The 26,431-nt window shown below is 42.5% G+C and overlaps 2 protein-coding genes across 2 annotated transcripts in view; one reads left to right on the forward strand and one right to left on the reverse strand.

Moving 5' to 3' along the window:
- Window positions 1-274: 274 nt before the first annotated feature.
- pnp6 (purine nucleoside phosphorylase 6) lies at window positions 275-15,122 on the reverse strand (the record flags this gene model as incomplete). The annotated part of the gene is made up of 6 exons (XM_080760823.1): window positions 15,032-15,122; window positions 10,317-10,486; window positions 9,305-9,408; window positions 2,375-2,550; window positions 1,549-1,739; window positions 275-471 (listed from the first exon to the last, which is right to left on the reverse strand). The coding sequence occupies exons 1-6, from the start codon at window positions 15,076-15,078 to the stop codon at window positions 275-277; spliced, it is 885 nt and encodes a 294-aa protein (XP_080616949.1). The 5' UTR covers window positions 15,079-15,122.
- A 4,302-nt stretch (window positions 15,123-19,424) lies between these two features.
- The window catches only part of hydin (HYDIN axonemal central pair apparatus protein), a gene marked incomplete at both ends in the record, with an annotated part of 156,030 nt that continues 149,023 nt past the window's right edge, over window positions 19,425-26,431 (forward strand). Inside the window, one exon of the mRNA XM_080762251.1 lies at window positions 19,425-19,559. Within this exon, the coding sequence (XP_080618377.1) occupies window positions 19,425-19,559 (135 nt within the window). The remainder of the gene's footprint in view (window positions 19,560-26,431) is intronic.

Here is a 26,431-nt window from a genome sequence, read left to right on the forward strand (position 1 = left end):
GAGGATAAACCCCTTATTAAGACGCATCATCTCATTTTCAACAACTCAACTTAAAACAATATAACACTTAAAAAAAAAAGGAGGAAACAGTTCTCCTGCTTAAAAACAAAACTTTAGATGTTGAAAGACAGACATCTATCTTTACTTGTTCAGCTCGACAAAGCACTAATTGAGTTCTCAAGTGCCAGTGACTTTAACAGATCTGTAAATCTCATCTATCTAATCTAACAGCTCATTGGATTTACCCCCCTATCCTAGTTTTATTTATATGCATTCAGATCAGGGCTATGAAATGGCTAACAAGCCTCTGGAGGTCCTGAGCTCGGAGGCGAGTTGTTTCCAGTACCTCTTCGTGGTTGGCTTTCTCCTCGCTGGTGTAGTCTGTCACCACCATGTTGGTGATCAGGGACAGGCCCAGTACGCGCAGGCCACAGTGGCGCGCTACCAGCACCTCTGGGACCGTGCTCATACCTGGAGGGAGGGAAGGAGGACATGTACTTTTACTCTACCAGCACCTCTGGGACCGTGCTCATACCTGGAGAGAGATGGAGGACATGTACTTTTTTACACTGACTATACGCACGCACGCACCCACACACCAGTGTGGTTTTCGTCGACTAAAACTAAGACAATCTTTTTCCGTCGACTACCTTTTTTCACTGACGAAAACTAAATGGAAACTAAATAAAAACTAAGCTATGATGACTAAAACTGAGACTAAATATACTGACAATTTCGTCAACAAATAAAAACTAGACTAAAATGTTAGGAAGGGACTAGTGGACAAGAGATCCAGTACAAGTCATTTTACAATTTTGGTTGCTTTCTGAAAATATTTTCAGCAAGTGTAAAAAAAAAGTGTCATTTCGATGGCATCAAGGCCCGCCAAAATACATTTTAGTCGACTAAATTAACTGTAGATTTAGTCGACTAAAATCTTATGACATTAAAGTCGACTAAAACTAGACTAACACTAAATCATTCCAGGTGACTAAAATGTGACTAAAACTATATGAAAACTATTCAAAAGACTATGACTAAAACTAAAATCAGTTTGCCTTTGAGAGTTTGCCTTGAGAGAAAAGGGAAAGCTTTGTTGCTGCCCATTGATTGAAATAATGTTTGACAAATTAACTCGGATGACTTCTCTTGAAATGGTTTGGTTGAAGACTACTGTAGCACATTTTGGGTGAAAATAATGTCTTTATCTTTATGCCGTTGGTAATAATGCACCAAGATATTAATCTCTGAAAGCTTATGAATTTTTCAGTGTTCCATTTGGCTGCACCATTATGCTTAGTCACTCAAAGCAGAATCTGTATCTCTAAGATGTTAGCTCAGCAGCTGTGAATGTCAAAGAAGGTTGAATTTCTACAATTATTCTGTGTAAAAAGAAAACCCTTATTGTCGTACAATAGCGTGGTGCGTTGCGAACAGTGTGGCGCCGTGTTGCTAAACTGAATAATGTGGTTCTTATTGCGTTGCGGAGAAGCTGACCTTCCCGTGTCAATATCCCTTTAAGTGAGTGTACGCAACAGCCATACTAACCCACAGCGTCTGCCCCCAGAAGCTGCAGTGCTTTGCATTCTGCGATGGTCTCGAAACACGGTCCTCCCAGCATGCAGTACACCCCCTGTTGGAGGAAGGACCCACAGCCCTGCTCCTCGGCTGCCCGTCTGGCCAGGGCACTCAGCTCACGGTCGTACGCGTCCGACATGGCTGGGAACCGCGTTCCAAACCTGCATGGAAACACCAGATTTCCTTACAGTTTTCTGAAAAAGCTATGCTTCTATGTCAAAAATAGCAGACCTACAAGCTTGTAGATCTGCTATTTTTCAATAGCTAAAGCATGACATAATGCTAACACCAAAAAGGGTTCCCTCCCAAAATGGGTTAAAATACAAATATAGGGCTGTCACAATTACCAATTTAAGTTGACGATTAATTGTAGCTATAACTAAATTATTTAAGTGGTTTAATCATGTTTGTGGCATGAAACATTGGAACATAATACAGAATACATACATTTGTGTGAGTTAGGGGTCTCAAAAAATCGTTATGAACGATTCAAAATCGATTCATAATTTCCAAACATCGTTTTCACTACATGGTGTTTGTGATATGAAATGTAAGCTTACCCTAATCACAGTAAACATCATGTCTTCAGTCATTTTCAAGTTACTGTAGTATAGTAACTTCAGTTGGTTGGAGTAGATTGTGATGAAATCCTATATATGTATTGAATCGAGAATCATTTTGAATAGAGAATAATTTTGAATCTGGAAAAATCGGAATCGAATCGAATCGTGGGACACCCGTGGGTGGGTGGGTGGGTGTGTGTGTGTGTGTGTGTGTGTGTGCGTGCGCGCCCCACCTCTCGTCATTGTGCCCACGCAGTGGGGTCTGCCCACTGAAGCCTGGCATGTTGATGTGGTCTTTGATTAGCATGATGTCGCCCACTTTGAAGCTGCCGTTGAGGCCGCCTGACGCATTCGTCACGATGAGAGTTTCCACGCCCAGCAGAAAGAACACGCGCACTGGGTACGCCACCTGTAGAAGAGGGACATTTAGATACTGTACATTATATAAACTCTGAGTTTTCTGTAGTCTCGCGTTGCTGGACTGTTGCTTCCATCATACAGTCCCGGAGAACGGAAGCTCTATCATGAGTAAGCAATAAAGCGGAAGTGAAGCCTCCTCCCCATTTCCGTTTCGTCTTTACAGTGGCACAAATGTATCCTAATATAAATATAAATCATCTAAGCATACAGGTATATAGCTTGCTGCTTAGCAGAAATGGAAATAAATACATATTTTAAAATAACGTAATAAATGCGGGCTTCCTTATACTCTCAGGAGGTGTAGTTCCAGACTCTATATACTAGCATTTGGAGATTGTGGAATAGTTGTCTGGCTACGTGAGACTAATTTATCTGTGACATGCAAGCAAGTTATGGGTGTAATAACGATACATTTTAACTGTAGAACACTAAACCAGAGGGATTTTCACCCGGATAATTATATTTTTGTATATTGCTGATGTCGGGTCTTTCAGTATACTATACCTTCATGATGCTCAGTGACATCCTAGAAGGTAGGTATAGTTTGTTTCCCTGCCCACATCCACAGCGATAGGAAAAATCATGACATGCAAAAAATCATGACACGCAAAAAGGGAGGGTGAGAGAGCTTGAGAGAGCACCACAAACCATCTTCTTTTAAGTCTGACCCTATACCTACTGGACTTTCTGCTTCATTTGGCAAAGTGTGGTACAGACAGACAGACAGACAGACAGACAGACAGACAGACAGACAGACAGACAGACAGACAGACATGTGACAAATCCAAGTAGAACACACTAGTGTCCGATGTCCACTTGTCCAGAGTTCATTTAAGTGCAGTGTCATGTAAGTTAACCATTGTGATGTTCAATTTAATGTAATAAAATTGAGTCAGAGGCATTTAAAATATCATCATTTAGGCAGTGCCGTTTCTACGGGGGGGCACTAGGGGGCACTGCCCCCCCAGATAGACTTTGTGCCCCCCCAGTCCAGAACCCTACCCCACCATTATTTTTAATGTTTTACAGGTTTAAAATATATATAATGTGTTATTTTCATGTTCTTTGTGTTTATAATAAATTTACATTTTCTAATTAATTCATAGTAATAAAAATGCAATAATAACAAGTACACTGGCACCTATAGTCGGTGCACCTAGTCGGATTCGTTTTGATGCAGCGCACCAAAAGCTACGTCATTACCTGTGTGACTTCAGTCCATGCTTCAGTCACAGTGAAAACAAACCCAAACCGGTAAAATTGAATCATGGATATTAGGAACTGGCTCAAAGCCAAAACACCAAACTCTATAAACCCACCAGCACCTTCAGAAAGGCAGACTGATGACGATACTGAAACCAACACCATGTCGCCTGTTGTTGTTAATATTGCGGGCCATTGCGGGGAGTCGAGCACCGAGCACTACTAAATGCACAACGAAATTCGGTCGTCGGATGGGGTTCGCGAGTGTCGGATAGCATTATTCCAGTGAGGCAGAGGGCTGCTGTCGCAACTTCCACAGCAGCAGCTCAACTTTCGGACCTCCACCACCACCGCATGCTTCTCCACCAGAGGTTCTTGGTTCTGGCACACCGTCACTGAATCAGGTAAAACGGGACAAATACCCAAGTAGCCTTCGGGCGCGTTCGGAAATAGCGCACTGAGCCCACTGTGCAATGCAAACTAATAGGAGAGTGTGCTCCGGTGTGGTATTTCCGAACGCGCCCTTCATAATGGCAAACGTGCAATCTGCAGACGCGCAGATCCCCCCCCCCCTTTACCTCCCGACATAAATACACTATATAGACTTGTTGTTTTTGGTTGGTGCATAAACTTTTACTCATATTCCCCTACCGTGGAGATGGCCACATATAAAAGACACTATAAGCCTAAATGCTCAACTATTTGTTGGTGATTAATGGTTGGTGCATAGGCTATAGTCTTTTTTTCTACTTTCCTCCCGCCGTGGAGATGCTCATTGTGTTCATTGTGTTGTTGGTGCGATGCGATCGTGTTTCCACATGACAGTATATAGGCTATGTTTGTTTGTTTGTTCTGTTGGCTACAATAATTAGGCTATATTATTTGTTTTGGTGTATAATTGGAACCTATACTTGTAGCCCTTCTCCAAGCCTTTTGTGTTGTTTTATTGTATAGGCCAATGTGAGAGCTTAATTGCTATATATGGATGTGAACTTGAAAAATCAAGTGCCCCCCTTGGAAATATGAATGCCCCCCTGCTGATTATTCCCTGGATACGGCACTGCATTTAGGGCCTCAGCTAATCCTCTAGAATCTAGATAGAGGATTGCGATACCTCTCTGGCGTATTATGAGGCTGTACTTTGTTTTCATGATTATTGTGCCCTTACAGTGTCTGTATAGGTCTTTATAGTCAACTGGGCCAAAGGCCACAGTTGTGAAGTAACACACATGCACTGGCTTGTTTTCTTACTGATGATTGACTATCCCTGTGCCTCACCAGGTGATCATTCAACCACGTATAGCTAGCTACTGTATACAGTACGGTAAAGGTCCCCGCCAGCATGCATTGATCATTCATGTGTGCCAAAGCATGACACAAACGGCATTCACTTTTCTTCCAGATTGCTCAGACAAAAACCAACAACAGATAAAACCACAACATATGGGCTATGAGACTGCAACTAGATCCCATAGCTCAAAAGGCAAAAGCCACAACATGGGGTATGAGACTGCAACTACAGATCCCATAGCCAAGTCTCCCATTTATCTGGCTTGCCACAATGCTAATGTAAAAATGCAGCTTTGTCATTCCCTGCCTATTTCAACGCTAAATGCCTGTAAATGAGTCCGTTTGATGAGGGCTAGGTCACGGTGCACAGTTATTTTCTTCAAAGGTTTCCAAAAAATAAGGTTCAAAATAATTTCTCAGGAAAAATACTTCTTTCACAAAAACTAAATATAACTTCCAAAAAAAATGAAAATAACAAACTTACATGATATGCTTAAATTCAAGCACCCAGTCTGGACATTACAAGTCCTAACACTGTACTAGGGCAGAGCTTCCCGCATGGTGCCCCTTTCCCCAATGATCCCCATGTCTCACACTTCTTCTTGATCCTGTAGGTTCACACTCTATATCTATAACATACGACGAATCAGACCGTTCCTCACCCAGGAATCAGCCCAGCTCCTAATCCAGACAACAGTCTTGTCAAAACTCGACTATTGTAACTCCCTCCTTACTGGCCTACCAGCATGTGCACTTAAGCCTCTCCAGCTGATCCAAAATGCCGCAGCTCGCTTGGTCTTCAACCAGCCAAAATTCTCACATGTCTCCCCCCTGCTCCGCTCCCTCCACTGGCTCCCGGTCGCTGCCCGCACAGAATACAAAACTCTGATGCTGGCATTCAAAGCAACCAAAGGTATGGCTCCCCCATATCTTGCAAGTATGATCGAACCCTACAAACCCTCCCGCTCACTCAGATCAGCCAACGCAGGGAAGCTGGAAGTACCCTCACTAAAAACGCCGGGACAACGCTCCACACGTCCCAAACTCTTCTCCCTTCTGGCTCCAAAACTGTGGAATGCACTTCCCATTGCAGTCAGAACTGCAGCATCACTCCCAATCTTCCGCCGTAGTTTGAAAACCCACCTTTTCAGACTCCATCATGGCCCATAGCACTTACCCCACCCCCTTAGATAGCAATTCTGTAGATTTAGATAGCATTTGATACAGACTTATAGCATGTTATAATATAATATACAGCATAAGTGCATTGTATGTAGTCATAGCACGTCATAGTACATAATGTATATCATAGTAGTATAGATGTATAGCTTATATGTATAGTTTCATTATAGATATTCCACTGTTACTTTCTTAGCTTACGCATGTTTCATGATAAATGTTTTTATGTGATGTATTCCCCATGCTTTTTGTTCTTGCTTAATGTAAGTCGCTCTGGATTAAGAGCGTCTGCTAAATGCCTAAATTGTAAATTGTAAATTGTTCTTCTTGTGGGGTTTATTTGGCGGTTGGCAACCTTAACGGTGCATTACCGCCACCTGCTGGTGTCTGTATGTCTCACACTGGACTGACTAACTCCATTCAAACCCAGGCCTCTGACTAGTGGCCCAAACCATCTGTCTAGAGACAGGTTTCCCCAAAGTATTCACTTGCACAACTAGTGAACATGTAACACAGAAAACATTTCCAAACCTTTACAGTATACTTGTCAATCCTAAAGTAATTAACAAACCAGGTTTTAAACAACCCGTCTCGTTGCAATCATACTAAATAGTATGTATTGCCAGACACATGCACCCCTGCAACATGGTGAAACCCAATTTGAATCCTCCACCTATAAAAGGAGCAGTGGATTCAGTGGTGACTCTTTTGTGTAACTTTGACCAGGAAATGAAGATGGTGTGAGAAGGGTGTGTTTGACAATATAGTAATGATAACTTAAAACTGTTTTACTTTGAAAGGAATAAAAGTATGTTTGACCAACCAATTGTCTGTCCAAATTATGAAATGAAATTAATGAATATATGCATATAAAACTGTAGAACAAGTCAAGATCAACTGATTGCTAACTTTAGCCGGCATAGTTAGCAAACAGTGTTTGATAATGACCATTGACTGACATGTATGAAATAAGGTTATGATAAACAGAAAATGAACAATACAATTAAATATGTGTGGCTCAAGAGGAAATGTCTTTATCACAATGCCCATACTTGTATGTAATTTCAGATTGCCAAACCATTGAGGCATCTGATCAACATATCTGCCTGGGTGACAGCAGACTGCTGGGTGAGCGCTGGCGCTTTGGCATGGGGGGTAAGATCTTAATTTTCGGGCCTGTTAAGAACTGTTTTCGCCGGCTGCTGGGCACGGCTGCACTAATAACTTTGGGGCGGGCCCGTCTAGAGTTTAAATGGACAGGTATCAGTCAAAAGGGAGACACTGAAGAGGAACTGACTTGATGATGAACAGTCATAGTCTCTGGAATGCCTTCACTCAGCAGATTTGCATAATTTGAATCGGGACAGCTGCATTGTCTGTCAATCAGGGTCTGGTATTGTTGTAGCCTCGCATAGCCAGCCTTCATCTGCCTTTGCAATGCACATTGCCCCAGGCAGATGAAGTCTGGCCCCTCTCAATTGTGGGAGGACTTCACGGACGAATTGGTGACGAGCCAACCAGATTCTCCTGGAACCAGGTTTTAACCAACCAGGGCCCAGTTTGCAATTATGGGGCGGGACACTGCAGAACAAAATCTAACATTAGAGGGACGAGACTAATATCCACGCAGTGATATTAGTATCGCTACGCAAGGCTAGTATTGTTGACTGCTCTCTTTGTTAGAATGTTTTCTTCTAATTCATTCAAGAAAATGGTATAGGCCTAATGTGAGAGTCGAGAGAAGATGTACAATTTAGGAAATGCTTGTTCTAGATGATTTCCGGATGTCTCCTTTAAGTCCTTTTTATGTTATCCTGTCCGGCATAAATACTTAAACCAGGTTCTCTGTACATGTACTGTACTGTAGACCTGCCGCCTACAATAAAACATTCCAACATTTGCCAAAAACATGCCAACATTTGCCAAAATATTTGGCGGGACATTGCTCACAAATAATGTCATTCCAGGAGTTTCTTTCAGTTGTCCAGTTGTCACCATCAAGCATCAAGACTAAGCTGGCTCACCGTGTATATGCTGTGTCCCTCATAGAAGGTGAAGAGTATAAGCTGGCTCACGTGTATATGCTGTGTCCCTCATAGAAGGTGAAGAGTATAAGATGGCTCACGTGTGTATGCTGTGGACCTCACCGTGTATATGCTGTGGACCTCACCGTGTATATGCTGTGGACCTCACCGTGTATATGCTGTGGCCCTCATAGAAGGTGAAGAGTATAAGCTGGCTCACCGTGTATATGCTGTGGACCTCACCGTGTATATGCTGTGGCCCTCATAGAAGGTGAAGAGTATAAGCTGGCTCACCGTGTATATGCTGTGTCCCTCATAGAAGTGGTAGACTATAAGCTGGCTCACCGTGTATATGCTGTGGCCCTCACAGTGTATATGCTGTGGCCCTCACCGTGTATATGCTGTGGACCTCACCGTGTATATGCTGTGGCCCTCACAGTGTATATGCTGTGGCCCTCACAGTGTATATGCTGTGGCCCTCACAGTGTATATGCTGTGGCCCTCAGTGTATATGCTGTGGCCCTCACAGTGTATATGCTGTGGCCCTCACCGTGTATATGCTGTGGCCCTCACCGTGTATATGCTGTGGCCCTCAGTGTATATGCTGTGGCCCTCACAGTGTATATGCTGTGGACCTCACCGTGTATATGCTGTGGCCCTCACAGTGTATATGCTGTGGCCCTCACCGTGTGTATGCTGTGGCCCTCACCGTGTATATGCTGTGGCCCTCAGTGTATATGCTGTGGCCCCTCACAGTGTGTATGCTGTGGCCCTCACAGTGTATATGCTGTGGCCCTCACCGTGTATATGCTGTGGCCCTCACCGTGTATATGCTGTGGCCCTCAGTGTATATGCTGTGGCCCTCACAGTGTATATGCTGTGGCCCTCACCGTGTATATGCTGTGGCCCTCAGTGTATATGCTGTGGCCCTCACCGTGTATATGCTGTGGCCCTCAGTGTATATGCTGTGGCCCTCACAGTGTATATGCTGTGGCCCTCACAGTGTATATGCTGTGGACCTCACCGTGTGTATGCTGTGGCCCTCACCGTGTATATGCTGTGGCCCTCATAGAAGTGGAACCGGCCCTGCATGCAGACACACTGACGACCTTTTAGCTTCCCGAACACCAGTTGACCTGCATGGCCCGGCACTGCGTAGCACAGAAAGCACACGCAAAGCCATTAGAACGCTCACGCACTGCAACCAGTCACACATACATACATAGACATACAGACACGCTATCCAGTGGTGGAAAAAGCACTCACATTTTCTACTTTAAAGCTGCTATAAGCAATAATATGTCAAGTTTTTTTTAGTTTTTTTGGTCTCTGTGACACATCTAGGGGCCGCAATCTGCATTCAAAGATTTTCCTAGAAGCTTTGTCATTGGTAGATTTGCCTGTCTGCTTATACTGATTTTTTTCGACCATTGACAAAGCTTCTAGGAACATCAGATTGTGGCCCCTAGATGTGTCACAGAGACTACATTATTTTTGGGAGCGTTCTACCCATTGCTGGCTGTCGGAATACCAAAAAAATAAAAAGGTTATTAAAATGTGGACATATTATTGCTTATATAGCAGCTTTAAGTAAAAGTATCAATACTGCAATGTAGAAAACAATACTCTGTTACAAGTAAAAGTCCGGATTAAGAAATTAGCAGTACAAAAGTATTGGTATCAAAATGTACTTAAAGTACCCAAAGTAGAAAGTATGCAGCATGTACAGTAGAATGTCCCATCTCACACATTTTCAAATTGATAAAATGTGTATACTGTAAATCTTTTGAAAATAGTTCACAATGCATCGCATTGCGACGCATTGTTGTGAGCTTGTAGATCGGCTATTTTCAAATGGCCGAAATCTTTATAGGGCTGAAGTGGTTAATGTATGTTTTCAAATAATTGTAGTGGCACAACATTTGCCTCTGAGATGTTATGGAGTAAAAGTAAAAGTATTGAAAATTGGAAATACTCAAGTAAAGTAAAAATGCCTCAAAATGACTTAATCACACACACACACACACACACACGGCACACGCATGCACACATTCTGTACCCGTGCTTTCGGGGAAATGTGGAATGTTCTTATAGGGGAAGACCTCTTTGTTCTCCAGCAGGTCAGCGAGGCCGCCCAGCCCTGAGCCACAGATGATGGCTACTTTAGGACGCTGCTCTGTTTGGGCCAGCAACCAGTCTGCAGTCTGTCTGTAGTCCTCGTAGCTGTAACTGAAAACAACATGTCAACCAGTCTGCAGTCTGTCTGTAGTCCTCGTAGCTGTAACTGAAAACAACATGTCAACCAGTCTGCAGTCTGTCTGTAGTCCTCGTAGCTGTAACTGAAAACAACATGTCAACCAGTCTGCAGTCTGTCTGTAGTCCTCGTAGCTGTAACTGAAAACAACATGTCAACCAGTCTGCAGTCTGTCTGTAGTCCTCGTAGCTGTAACTGAAAACAACATGTCAACCAGTCTGCAGTCTGCCTGTAGTCCTCGTAGCTGTAACTGAAAACAACATGTCAACCAGTCTGCAGTCTGTCTGTAGTCCTCGTAGCTGTAACTGAAAACAACATGTCAACCAGTCTGCAGTCTGTCTGTAGTCCTCGTAGCTGTAACTGAAAACAACATGCGTCTGAATATCACTGTCCACTGAGACTATGACGAAAAGTCTGTTACGGTTTTGAACCCATGCAGGTTCGAACCCTCCACCCCAACCCAACCTTCCACTTCTGGTGTTCCTGGGCACAACCCGCTGCGCCATCACCACTCTTCCACCTAGTCAGGTCCACCTCTGTGTTCCCCTTATTCCCCTCTGAAGAGCTGCCTGGGTGTGGCACTGCACACCTGTTTCCATTCTACCATGATCATGCAGAGTCTTCAAGAACCCTGCCTTCCCTCCACTCCTCGCCAGATCTTCCCATAGAAACGCCTGGCAAGTACAGTTTCTCTCTACGCGGTTGCTGTTCGTACTCTGTAGAGCTGTTCGTGTGTTTTAGCTGCAGTGTTAGCTGTTTTGCTAATTTGTTCCTCTCATCCTCCAGACCTGGCTATCTGCCGTGCCACTCCTGGAGCTCGTCACCCCTTTGTTCTGGACTGTTTGTTTGGCTGCCGATCTACAAGCTCGTCTTCGACTACCCCCTTGGAATTCCCCTAAGTATAGCGTTATATAATATATTATACATATCTACCTAATTATACTATAGAGTATTTATGTATTTATATGGATTTATATATCTATACATTGTCATTATCCTGCTTTATTTGGACAATAAAGTTCTTAACTGTCTTCCTGCCTCTTGAGTGGTTGCATTTGAGTTCAGAACACAACTCAGTCTTAACAAAGTCACCTTTTTTCCACTGACAAAACCTAAATACAAACCTAAATAAAAGCTAAGCCATAATGACTATATAGCCTGTATTGACAATTTTGTCAACAAATGAAAAGTAGACTAAAATGTTAGGGAGTGACTAGTGGAGAAGAGATCCAGTAGAACTAAAAGACATGATCAGCTATTTTCAGCATGCAACCACAAGTGTAAAATCAGGCATTACGATGTCTTCAAGGCCCACCAAAATACATTTTAGTCGATTAATCAACTGTAGAGGGAAGTCTGGAGCTCTCTGCGGTGGAGCTGTTGCCCCACCGCCCGACTACGGATGGATGGATGAATCAACTGTAGATTTAGTCGACTAAAATCTAATGAAATTGAGTCGACTAAAACTAACACTAAAACATTTCAGATTACTAAAATATGACTAAAACACAAACAGGATGCTGGATAAAACTAAACACAATTTTATCCAAAAGACTATGACTAAACTAAATCGAAATGTTATGTCAAAATCAAATTCTCATCGTCTTCATATTCACATTAGTCAGCACTTTTAGCACCATGAGGCAATAACAATTAGAAGGGGCTTATTGATCATAGCTGTAATTGTACAAAGGGGAAACTATCCCTTTTTTATCATTCTGAAGGAAAAAAAAGAGATTTATACAGTAATTGTCTTGTCCCCACTCTACAAGAGAAGGCCTTGAAAAAGGTGGTTTTGATTAATGTATCTCTGCGGACTCTCTTGAAGGTAAAGTGATGACTGTGTGTGACAAAACTTTTTTTTACCTCGGATTGAGAAAGCGAGATTGGCTTTCCTGCCAACCATTTGACTGGTTTGTAATGAGTAAGTGATTTATTTATGTCTTCACAAGGGGGACGGTGAGCCAATAAGTTATTGTTTTCGCTCAGATCCATGGAGTAATTATCACGGGGGATGCGCAGTTGTTAAAATAATGGAGGTTCCATAGCCTTTTATCACCCCCACAAATCATCCCTGGCACCTCTGAGTTCTCATGTTTTAGTTAAGGCACAAATACAGGACATTGACAGACACTCCTTTCTACCGCTAGAAATGATATATAAAACTAACCAGTATAACCACATATCCTTAATGAGTGATTCATAAACTCTGTGACATCATGATTCTTGAATAGGGCCCACATGAGCAGTGAAGGGCAAGTCATGGTCATAAAACATGAGCTATTATAAAACTGAAACCAAATAAATTATAGGACCCTGGAACAAGGACTGACAGATATGTCCACATACTATCTGGAAAACCACCTGCGTCCAAACCACGGGAAGACACAAATCTGCAGCTTCCGCCAACAAGGAGGCCAAACGGGAGCTCAATGTAATCTGGGACGGAATAAGGCTTGAGAACCACCAGCACCCAGTCTACCTGCATGGGAGTGACCTTAGACCGTATACCCTCAGCTACAAGGAGCACATCCAGAAGACGAGAGCCAAGGTGTCCACCATGGAACAACCTCCTGTGCCAATTAACCAACTCAAAGTGGGGAGCTCACCCAAGCACGCTGCGTACAACGGCACTATCCCTGTGCCTTCCCACCGCCGAATATGCCTGCCCTGCATGGTGTAAATCAAGTCACGCACGCAAACTAGACCCCATCCTCAACGAGACCTGCAGGATAGTGAATGGGTGCATCAAAACAACCTCCATACCCTAACCCTAACGCCCATACCCTAACCCTAACCCCCATACCCTAACTTTAACGCCCATACCCTGCCTCCACGCCCTCTCTGGCATCGCCCCCTCCTGACATCCGCAGAGCAGTCACTGCCAAAGCCGAGCGCACAAAGCAGGCCCATGACAACCTGCAGCACTCACTGCACGAACACTTTGCCCCCCAAAAATGGCTCGGGTCCAGAAGCAGCTTCCAAATGGACAGAGAGAGGCATCACCCCAGATGAATGTCTTGCGACTGGCCATGATCAATCTTGGGCCGTCTTGAAAACTTTGCACCGTCTGCGGGTCGGCGAAGGACGCTGCAAGGCATCCATGAAAAAATGGAAACTAACTTTTACTGATGCATGTGTGTGTAAGTAAGTAAGTAGCCTTGCCGAGCCATGAGGCCAGGAGCCTATCTCCTGTTTCTGTAGCGTGAGGCAGCTTGATGTACAAGTACACCCCCTGGACATGACGCTATGTCGCAGGGACTTACCCCCAACCCAACCCTCCATTTTTCTATATCACTCTATCACTAAACTAAAAACAAAAACAGGGATGTGGGCAGAAAAACAAGAAGAATAGCCTATACCTTCTGTCACTGCATCATGGAACATTATGAAAATTACAAAAATATAATGTCTGGGTGAAAATCACCCGTGTTTAGTGTTCTAGGGTTAAGCTTTAAAATAAACTCTCTTGGCACAATGATTGATTCGAATAATTATGTAATGTTAACTTCATGTGTATGTGTCCTGCCCCCTGTGCTGCTGTGCAGGCATTACAATATAAGTCACACACACAGCTGGCGTTGTAAAACAAAATGTGAATGAGTTGGAACCTCTGCTCAAGCATAATACTGTAGTTTCAGCTATGAGAGAACGAAAGACGCCCCAGCAGCGGGCCAGCTGTGTGCGGAGCGGAGCTGTCCGTGGTGCTGCCTGCAGAAGCCCCATGCATGAACTCTCCAGCTGGGATCAGCACTTTTCATTCAGACCGTGTGTGTGTGTGTGTGTGTGTGTGTGTGTGTGTGTGCGTGTGTGAGAGAACTATGGGAACGGCATGCCTGCCAGGCACAGTAAGTGCTTTTGACAGATGTAACACAGCGCCTCTCTCTCTCTCAAATACAAATCTGATCCGCTTCCCAAGTCCCACTTTTGACTTTATTCTCACAAATACGCCCAATGTGCTTATGTGCATGGTGCATCCCTGCTGTGGTGAACTGTCTCTTTAAGTGGTGTCCATGCATCCACGCTTGCGTTGCGCGTGCGTATGGGGTTACCCGGCGTTTAAGCCATAGCGTATATACTCTAAGGTTTAAGCCATAGAGTTATATACTCTATGGTTTAAGCCCATCTCACACTTCTTCGTACGACGGTGTCGTCGACCGACAGAACAGATCTACAAGTTCGCGTCGATGTGTTTTTATCAGCTCTTGTCGGCAAGCGACACCGTGTCGTAGCTATGATTTAACGTTACTTGGAGTTGGATGATCAGATTAGGCTATGCTATAGCCTAATAAAAAAAGTAGAAGTATAGTAGCCTAGTCTAGTGTATAGGCTATATGGCATCAACGCTTCTTAGCAAATAAAGCCTACTAGATTCAGATGTTTTGAACATTTTCTGGAGTTCAGCATAATTTCTTGCCGTAGCCTTGACAACCATCAGCCAGCCAGGTCAGGTGGAAAGCATTTCTCTCCACGCACGACACGACACGCAGCGCAACAACCCTTTATCTTATCTTACCTACCTGCTGCTCAGATTAACGGAGGGCGATGCTGCTGCCATGTCGTCCATGTCTAATGCCAAAGGAGACTATCGATGAAACGGTTCTTATTCTGACTGATATTCAGTAGGATTGGATAGTTTTATCAGCAGAGGCAAGTGACAGCTCGCTCGGGGAGGTCACGTTGCGCAATGACGTCACGCAGGGCGTTATGACGGGGGGGGAGGAGGAGCACGTAGACGCTGCCGGTTCCTTTGAAATGAAAAGGAGTGAGTGATTCATTGTCCGCCCACTCCCAAATCCTATTTTCTGACAGACTGAGCAGCTTACTGACCCGTACACACTAACAGACTGCAGGAATTCAATGAGACAGGCCTGGGAACAGTTGAGAGACAGAGAGAGAGAGAGAGAGAGAGAGGGGGGGGGGGGGGGGGGGGGGGGGGGGGGGAGATAGAGAGAGAGAGAGAGAGAGAGAGAGGGAGGGACTCGAGGGAGGGAGAGATCATGAAGAATTTTGTCCAAGAATTTAAGTAAATCCAATGTAGGCTGTTATACCAGCATAATAGATATGGTGTGAAATATCAAATTATTTCGTTTAGGCGTATAGCCTAGGAGGATATATAGGCCTAAATCACGGTGGATTGTTGTGGCTATTTGTAGGCCTATGTAGGCCTATGACTTTCACATGACTTTTCAAAATTGAATTGATTGATACTTTATTAGTCAGAAATGGCTATAAGGATAAGCACATATACATGCCTACACATTTAGACTTATAATGTAGGTTACGGTATCACTTCTAATGTTTATTAGCAACACAGTTGGCAACTTGGCTGCACATCTAAAACCCAGTAAGGTTATGTATATAATTATACTACATAATATGAAAATATATAGGCTATATATAGTTTAATTAAATACATCCACGAATGAATACAACCCTCTTAGACATATATACGCTATACTTATCAGTGCCGGTTCTATAGGAGTCAGGTGGCCCTATATATGCAGGCAATTCTGGCATTTGCCAGAAGGGCCGGGCAGGGCGGGGACGACTGAGGCCAAAAAATACATTCTAGGTTCTACCAGTTCTACCTTATCAAACCGAAACGATTTGGTTTGTTACGGTATAGCTTCGATAGTTGGTGACAATCATCTTGATGAGACATCCTATAGAGCCTTGCATAGTTGTGATGTCATGCATGACAATTTAACAATGGAAACAATCCAACTTTATTTATAGAGCATTTAAAACAACAAAGTTGACCAAAGTGCTGTATACAATAAGGCAAAGCAGTAAATAAAACATAATACAATACAGTAATAAAACCATATACAATAAAAATCAAACACTCAGGAGTACACATTATTCACGGTTTAAAAGCCTGCACAGGGAATAGAAATGAGTTTAGAGATGTGTTTTAAAAACAGGTAGTGTTGGAGCCAGCGTGACACGGCTAGGTAGCTGGTTCCACAGTTTAGGAGCGATGACTGAAAAGGCTCAGTGCCCTCTTCTCTCACACCTTGCCTTAGGGAAGACAAGGAGCATTTGATCTGCTGACCTCAGTGACCTAGATGGAACATAGGGTTTTAGGAGATCGGAGACATAAACTGGCGCTGATCCATTTAAAGATTTAAAAACAAACAATAAAATATTAAAATTGATTCTAAAACGTACTGCATGGGAGCCAGTGGAGTGCAGCTAAGTTGAAGGCGGGAGAGGGAGGCTTGGGTGATGCCGGCGTAGAGGGCATTACAGTACTCATGGCGAGTTGTAATAAAAGCGTGTATCACTTGCTCTAGGTCCTTAAAAGATAAAACTGATTGGATTTGTGATAAAAGCCTCAAATGATAAAAACTAGATCTAACCACAGCATTTATCAAAGTCAAAGCCATCATGTACGTGATGATGAGGGATCAGAGAACAATAAAAAAGAGCATGCCAGGATTTAAAGGAATGCACTGTCACAACTAGTTCCATGCAAGGGCTACTAACTTTGATCAGAGGTGAACAATTAAGCTTCTAAGTGGAGATTGTGGATCCACGCCCAGGCTGTGGATCAAGGGTCTACTCTCCACGGATTAGGATTGTGGATTTGTGGAGAGTTATTTCAGTCAGACAACTCACGAATAGATTTAACCAATATTTATTATAGAATGAGAATACAGATATAGAATAAAACCCCCATGGGGAACATAAATAACAGAGCCCACCGGTGGTGCTGGGGTGGTGGTGGGGGAAAACATCACATAACAACCAGGAACCATATGCAGAGGAAGGCAGGAAGAGCATGCAGCCTAGTGATCTTAAGTAGCCCTCCCAATTGGTCAACCGACTGCCCATCAGCGAATGCAGACACTTGCACCCACAATGCAGTATGTTACCCCTTGAGTATAGTATGCGCCTTTGAGCATGGCATGAACCCCCTCGAGTATCTGACTGAACTAACTCTGCAAGCTAGACGTATCATTTATATTGTTACACCACCAAGCACAGTGAGCAGATGGAGGTTCTGGGTCTTTGTGGTTTTTCTCAAAGCCTGTAACCATCTGCACCTAAGCTTAAGAAAAACAAAAGAAAATACTTTCTCTCGATGGTGAAATGAAAGTTTATTTGCTCATGGTTGTCTGCCTGCATGGTTGTCTGCATGGTATTCAGGTTAAGAGTGAGCTATTAAAGAAAACAGGTGGTGACAGGGAGGGCATGGTGAGCCAGTAGATATCCTATGTACATTCATTTAACTAACTGACAGAAAACAATAGGAGTAGGATTCTGCAGACAGTTTAAGGGGGAAAAAATCCTCCGGGATTGAATAGAAAGTCTTCATAGGTAGGCGGCTGGTCTGGTAGGCTACGATTCGATGCTGCGCACCAATCGCATCAACATGCACATAGCATTCGAAGAAGAGCATGCAGTTTAATATTTGCTCTGTTTTGTTTGTTTTCGTGAAATGGAGAGGTGAATGCAGATGAAACTAGAAAAAGGTATCCACCAACGCAGGTTGTGGCCTCCTGGTGGCGCGCGCTATAATAGGCCAATGTGAAATGGGTTTGCCGTTTCTTCTTACACCTTGGATGATTTGAGGCATTTTGTTCCAAAAATGTGTTTTATAAAAATCCACCTGTTGGTGGCGCTAAAACAGGCCAATGTGAAAAGGGTGGGATATATTCCTCAGCCTAGTAGGAAAGTATGTGAAAGATTTCATGTAATTTGTACGCTGTGTTCATGATTTGAGGCTTTTTGTTCAAAACGGGCCAATCCTGCAAACTTTGAAAGCCAATGTTAGCCAATTAGGATGGAATATGAAATATCGGACAGATCTGTCTTGAACACATGACTGTAGAGATACTGTGTAACGATTTGCAGGATTTTTGGACAGAATCTGGAGGAGTAATATAAAAAAAAATGTTTTTACAAAAGTCGACCTCCTGGTGGCGCTATAACAGACTGTTCTGGAAGATTTGGCAGAGGTTCATCGTTGGCTTCCAGGGAGTGTGTGTTCAAAATGTTGCATCGACCGGGTTAATGGTGCTGGAGATTAGCTGTACTGTGTACACACACGGACGGAGTGCAAAACATACTCTCTCCCCATGCCTTCGGCCTGGTGGAGACAATGAATTCAGTCAACAAAAGTCGATCCCCTTTAAGTCAACCACCGTAGCCGTGTGTCAAAGCCACGGAGTCACGGACCAATCAAAAAACAGCCCATTGGGGCGCCAGGAGACGCGTTGTTGTATGGCAACGGCAAACAAAAACAAAGTTGCTATCTGAGTTTGGAAGAGTCCCCACGGCTACGCAGACACGCGGATACTGCAACAGTGGTAAAATTATGAACTTATAGCCCTTTTAAAAAAAGAAGGAAAGGAGTGTATATTGTTTTATTTCAATGTGGTATGGCTAGTATACAGGAGTGTTTACACCTAATGTCACGCATGTTTTTTACATAATAATTTACAGCCGTGCATGGGGAGGGCTTATAAACAGCACATTGAAATGCCATTCTACCTGCAGCATGTATAGCCTACTATTTATGAAAAGGTCGTTTGATATATTCGACCGAAGTCAATATAGCAGCAAGCAATATATTGGTGGATAAGGATTCATTTAGCTAATGCTAATAACAATTAGCCTAGTTTTGGGCATGTCCATGAAAACAGACGTTAAAGGTAGGCTAATATAGGCTAAGTGAAAAGTGATATTATAGGCCCTTTATTTTGTCTGCTCACTTTTATGTCATCACTGCCACTTTCACTGTGTGCGTGTGTGTGTGTGTGTGTGTGTGTGTGAGAGAGAGAGTGAGTGAGTGATGTGAGTGAGAAGCCTATACACTAACACTGTATAGGCTATAATCTGCTAATCTGTTCAAATATTTCTATATCTATTCAGGTGGATTTATCACAAAACGCCAGTGGCAGTATGGCAACCTCCAAGGTCCAGGCACCACAGTCTTCTCTGCACACCCTACCTCTGAAGTTGCCAGAGGGGTTCAAGAGCAAAGTGGTCTTCCCTCGGAATCCCAAGATTGTCCTGAGGAAAGACGGACCAAAAAGGGTGAGGATAACGTGCAGGCTACTGATGACATGCTGTGGGTTTTCCAACATATTTATGAAATTATTCCAGGGGTTTTCAACTGATTGTGAACCAGGGACCACCACCCTGACTTAGAATCAACCTGGGGACCACTATTGTGTTGGGTGGGGATATGGGCTAAGATTAGTGCTTTTGTAAGTTAACACTTAAGTTGCTATGCATCCCATGTGTATACATCCCACTGTTTCTCAACTGTTGACTACTACTAGTAAAATGTCCTAATAATAATGACTCAACCAGACAATCCGGTGCACTTCCCCCTTCTTGAGATTCTAACTCTTTTTTTTGTTGAATTTCTTGAACTCCAACTTGTCAGTAAATGACTACATGGACGGACTCATCATAGGTCACCAGGTCATTCAGTTCACGGTTTCTCAACTAGTTTTCTAGTTTTATTTTCTCAGCGGAAAGAACATTTAAAGCAAATCAACAAATCCTACATTACTAAATGCATGGTCAGGGACCACATTCAATACCTCCACGGACCACCAGTGGTCCACGGACCACCTGTTGAAAACCCATGTTATAGAGTGTCTGCTTATAAATTCTAATAGTGACTATGACTCATTAGGCCTATAATGTACAGGCTAGTGAGGCTACCACACACCAGCGGTTGAAAAAGTAGGCTACTTTAATTTAATTTAATTTTCAAAGTATCAATACTGCAATATAGAAATAAAATGAAATAAAATGTATGATGAGTACAAAAGCATTGGCATAAAAAAAATCTATGTACTGTACTTACAGTACCAAATGTAGAAAATAGGCCTACTAGTTTTCAAATAAACGTATAAAATATATAAAAAAGTATTTTGGAAATAGCAGATCTACATAGTAAATGATTTGTAATAATAAACACAATCTAGAAAGTAACTAGTAAATAAAGTTTTCACATAAATGTAGTGGAGTAAAAGTACAATATTTGGATCTGAGATGTAGTGGAGTAGAAGTAAAAGTATTTGAAATAGGAAATACTCAAGTAGGCTAAACTAAGTACAACATTATACTTTACTTTGTGATCAAGTTTTTATTTTATTTTTTGTTAAAAAGGAAAGGGGGTTTCCCCCACCCCACCCTCCTCCCACCCCACAGGTTGAACAGCGAAACGGATAAAAAATTACAATACGAGCAGTCTTTTTGCAGCTGTCAGCCCTAAGAGTCTTCTACGTGTTATTGTCAATGTCAACCCAATCGCTGAATCATCATTCAACAGGAAAATATTAGGCAAGAGGGGAATTCTAGTTCCCATTACCTCAGATAGTACTTCTGAAACTCTAGACAAAAAAACTCCCACATCATGAGCATGTACTGTACGTCCCCAGTTTGTTATTGTTGCAATAGAGAGGGTACAGTATGCACGTGAAATCATCATCATACCCGGAAGTTATGTGGGAACGAGTGACAAAAACGACTTTCTGGCCTTGACGGCCCATACATCCAAACAGAAAAGTCCTATTTTATTTAATTAAATGCAACATTAAATTCACTTTGTTACTCACTTTGCCACTCGATCTGCCATTCACTTTATGCATGTGCATACCTTCTATAGCAACATGACATATAATTCATCAGGCAGGCAAACATTTAATCAGACTTATCCAGTCAGAATTCCTTTAAGTTTTAAAGCCACCTGCTTTATACGGGGAGAATTTAACAATCCGTTTTTTGATCTTCCTGTGACCCAAATGACAGATTATTCTAATAATTACTTTGGCATTCTGGAGAGAGCGGAAATCAATATGTGACTGAATACTGCTTCTCATTACAGTCAGCTCTCTTCAGCTATTTTTTATTAAATTCTTTCTTGGATCCCTGACTGTGTTTCATTAGTTTAACAGGTGTTAAAATAGGAGATTTCAATTTAATTTCATTCTTTCAAATCAAAGAAATCATGAAAAGTAAAACAAAAAGAAGTACACATTTATTTTGGTCATATCAAATGAATACTATCTGCGGGGGGTGCAGCAGACCCCCAAGGTCCTTTTCCATCTCCCACACGCACGAACCCAATTAAAAGTTTGTTTCTGCTCAGAACATTAATGTTTATTTATTATTCTCTTTCACTTATATCATTTTAAAAGCATCTAATTGAATGCCAAATAATATTTTTTTTACATGTTTATTAGCCTACTTCCCAGGGAGAAAAATAAATAAAACTTAAGCATATATATATAAGTAGAATCATGTAGCCTTTAAATAGGCCAGGACGTACCATTGTATCTATCATTAGTTAGTGTTAAACAACTGCTTATAAATGGGACATTCTAACTCTAATGATCTAATTGTCGATCACAAATGGCAATCAAAAGACACTGATTTGGTGCAGGTACCCGACAAGATGCATTCTTGGATTCACTGTGAAATAGAAGAGCATTATGGACTCTAATGCTCCAGCGAGATGCCGTTTGTGAATGTCTGTTTAGCCGGCCACAATGGATTCCATTTCAGGGCACCTTATACTGTTCTTTCAGGAATTTGCAATGTAACAATTTTAATAAATCGCATGTTAACGCCACCCCCAAAGTTATTATGCAATTTTGCGGTTTACACTGAAGTCCTGCTGAATCATGTTGGTATTTGTCAACCAACTATTGAAAATAGTTATTTTCCCTCGGTACTGTTGGACATTGTCAAACTGGTGTGCATAATGGATAGTATGGATGAGCACCCTTGTGTCTGCTGAATAAGGAACAATACTAAAATGTTTCCATAATGCTTGCTCGTACTGCGGAAAGCCTGGTGACACAAGGTTAATGCTAGCTAGCTGCAGCCTGAAATGATATTCCACTGATGACTTACCGAATTATTGTGTAACTCGGGGGGTGCAGTGGCGAAGATAAAACCATGCAAGCACAAATCTCTGTCAGTCTCTCTGTCTGGTTGGGACATGTCCTGGTTGGGTGAAGTGACATGCACAAAGTGAAGCTGTTAGCTTAAGCTTAATATATTTTAGTGTTATCTGTTATTACTTACAGTATAACTTTATATGTTATTGAAATAAAGAATGTATGCCTTTTTCACTTGAATAGAAGGCAGTCACACTGACAGAAGCGTGGCCATTGCATTTCTTGCCACAGTCACTCACAGCTGTGCTGTTTCTTACTTCCTTACGCCTATAGCCCAACTTTGGGCATAGGCCACGAACAAGAGCTCTCCAGACATCCTGGTCCTGGGCCAGTTTCTCCAGCTGCCCTCATGTATGGCCAGATCTCTTCACATCTGCATCCAGGTCACGGTGCCAGGTGTGTCGTGGTCTGCCCCTCTTCCTTCTCTTATCTTGTGATATTTGAAGCAGGTTTGTGAAGAGTGTGGCCAAATCTATCGCCAGGGTCCATCCATCCATCCATCCATCCAACAGAGAGAAGGGCTGTGGAGAGCGGTGGTTTGCTCTTCAGTGGTTACCTCACCACTTAAAATATTAGACTATGAATAATATTAGACTCTCGTGTGACTGAACTTACCTATCACCCTATCTCTAAGGGAGATGCCAGCCACCGGTCGAAGAAAACTCATTTTGTCTTCTTATCTGGCTCAGCTCTCTTTTAATCACAAAAGTGCGGTACAGCGACTGCAATACCGCCCCTGCTGCTCCACAGGTTAACTGCTCTACAGTTTCAGGTTAAATTGTGTTTGGCCAGCGAATTCGGAGGATTCTTCTATGGCAGATGTTGATGAATGTCTGGATTCTTTTCATGGTGTTCAACAGTTGAACTTTTACAGAGTTAAATGACATTTACAGATTTTTGGTTGGATGTACATTAGTTTTAAAACATAATCTCTCATAGGTCATAGGTCGTCCTTGGACAAGCATTTGTGGCATTTGCAGTCCTCTCGATACTGCATACTGGCTATAGCTAGCCGGTGTACTTTTCACGCCTGCATCTTTTTTAATACGTCCACGACTCATCCTACCGAACAAGTTTGCTTGCTGGGAACTCCCAGTGTTTGCCTCGTTCTCCAAACTGCTCTCGTCCCATTCGCCCTATAGGTAGCCCTGGATGATGTAGTGTAGTGCAGGGGTCTGCAACCTTTTGGAAACAAAGTGCCATGTTTTTATTTTCTAGATGCGCCATGTCAATTGTCAACGGTAATTTGAATGACAATCATTCTGATTGTCCACGAATGTATGTACTGTAACTGTGGGGTTTGATTTGAGCTCTGCTGTAGGTTGAGATGGGTAGTCTGGGAGCAGAAGGCAGATGTTTGGCTAAACATGGTTTCGTCAGTAAAGGTTTTTTTTCTCAACTGATTCTTGTAGCTTGGGGTCACCTCTTTATAATTCAAAAGGGTGCCCGGTGATATCCCGGCTTGGGCATTTTTAGTTATTAACCCCTCAATGCCCTAAACACAAAGAATCCACCCAAAATAGAGTTTATGGTATTTCATGCAAAATACTTGGTCTAAATGCATCAAATTTGCTTTCTACAGTGTTTATGAAAGTGTATATGCACAACGTATTTGATTTATGATTAATGCTTATTAACCCCTTCATGCCCGAAAATCCCCAAATTCCATAAAATATAGAGATACATGAGATTTGTATGCACAATAATCAAGTCAAATATATCAACTTTGCTTTCTACAATCTGTATTAGTGAAACTGAAGCATATTTATTTTCAGGTGGTGGCATATTAACCCTTTCAAGCCATCTATCGAGCATCTTGCACCAAACATTATGCCCACACAAGTAGTTATAAATAAAGTAGTTAATAAAGATGTGTCCATATGGTCATGATCAATGTTTTGAATTGACAGAGTACTTTAACCCCATTAAATAATACAGGTCTATAGAACACAAATATTATTCCACCGAAATTAATAAAGCTGAATAAAGTAGCATTTTGTAAATCATTACAGCTATGAATATGATCACTTCATTGCTGTAGGCTACAGATTACAACCACAATTTATGCATGTGTAACTTTTCTCCTGCTATGCTGTGCCTTGATGCTTTTATTATCCAGTATACAGTAGGTTCACTATTAGCTGAAAGTGGGCTTTCTGGTGTTTTGTCAGATGTTTTTGCCAAGTTTGTTTAATGGGAAAGAAGTTCAGTCAGGACAACTCAAGTTTGGATGGAATATATATTTATTGAATATAAGATGAGCAAATATATTTATTATGGTTTGGCGATGTATTGGATCTGCTTTTTAGGTACTCAGATCAAGCGCATCAGTCCCGACCATAGGGACTCTGAATCCCCCATACCTAAACATTAGATCCAAAACGACAGGTGGTAGCTGGGGTGGTGGTGGGTGAGCAGCAGGTTTGTATACAGCAGCACACTGATACAGCAGCAGCAAGAAAGGAAGCAGGAGGAGAAATGCAAACCTCCGGTTAAGTGAATCATGTGAATGAGAGCGTGATGCTGCACTGAGGTTCCCTGACTCTTTGCACATGTCTACGACAGGCACAAATGCTCATTTCCTTGAGAATGTGCGTGTGTGCCCTTCAGTTGATGGCTGAGCTAGTGCTACTAGACTACTATTCTGGGAGAAAAGAACCCACAGGTAGCTGCTCTACCACCAACACATCAATCATTCATTGAGAATGTTAAGAGAAGCGTGGGTCATGACCGAAAGAATAAGGTCGCGAATACAAGCGGCCGAAATGAGTTTTCTTAGAGGGGTGGCTGGCAGCTCCCTTAGAGATAGGGTGAGTTCAGTCACACGAGAGAGACTCTTGAGTAGAACCGCTGCTCCTTCAGCCTGGAAAGAAGTCAGCTGAGGTGGTGCGGGCATCTGGTTAGGATGCCTCTCGGGCGCCTCCCTAAGGAGGTCCTCGACGCACGTCCCACTGGGAGGAGACCCCGGGGCAGACCAAGGCGCAGTTGGAGGAAATACATCGACTCACTGGCCATGGAACGTCTCGGAATCTGGAGCACTCTGGTGGAGCTGTTGCCCCCGCGACCCAACTACGGATAAGCGGTTGAAGATGGATGGATGGATGGATGGATGCCCACTTTTAAGCAGCTTTGTGGCAAAATGTTGATGGGCATCTTCCACCAGCAAGGGACCCAGAGTAGTTTGGATGGAAAAAGAGATCTATCAGACCACTGAGCCCTATACCAATCTATCTAGAGATTACAAACCTACCCCAGATAACATTTGTGCAATTAAAAAAGTGTGGCTGGCTGTAAGTAAGGGTGAAAACCTGTGTATATGGTTTGTCATGCACATAATGTTCTGTTGATGTGTGTAGAATGCCCGAAAGAGTTGATTCATAGGAAAGAGGATATGGTGGACATGACCACCTCCAAATAACAATTTATTTTGCAATGCAAATGTGTTACATCTGCATTGATTATTGTATTTGATGGTATTTTCCTGTTTTGCATGAAGGGTCTAATATAAAACATGTCCTGTTCTGAAATAAAATATTCATGTACATATCCACATTCATGAATAAACACTCTAGAAAGCTAATTTGATGCATTTAGAACACCAAAGATATATGTTATGCTGGGATTTGGGTTAATATGCATTAATTAATAATACATTCATCATCAATCAAATACATTGTGCATATACACATTCCTAAACACTGTAGAAAGCAAATTTGATGCATTTAGACAAAGTTGTTTTTTGCATGGAATGCCTTAAAACTCTATTTTGGGTGGATTGTTTTGTGTTTATGGCATTAAGGGGTTACTAACTAAAAATGCCCATGGGATATCACTGGGCACCCTCTTGAATTCTTAAGAGGTGACCCCAAGCTACAAGAATCAGTTGAGAAAAAAACGTTTACTGAGTGTGTGTGTGTGTGTGTGTGTGTGTGTGTGTGTGTGTGTGTGTGTGTGTGTGTGTGTGTGTGTGTGTGTGTGTGTGTGGTG

Source organism: Protomyctophum bolini (assembly GCF_963924005.1).
Source record: "Protomyctophum bolini genome assembly, chromosome: 4".
Taxonomy (NCBI): Eukaryota; Metazoa; Chordata; class Actinopteri; order Myctophiformes; family Myctophidae; genus Protomyctophum; species Protomyctophum bolini.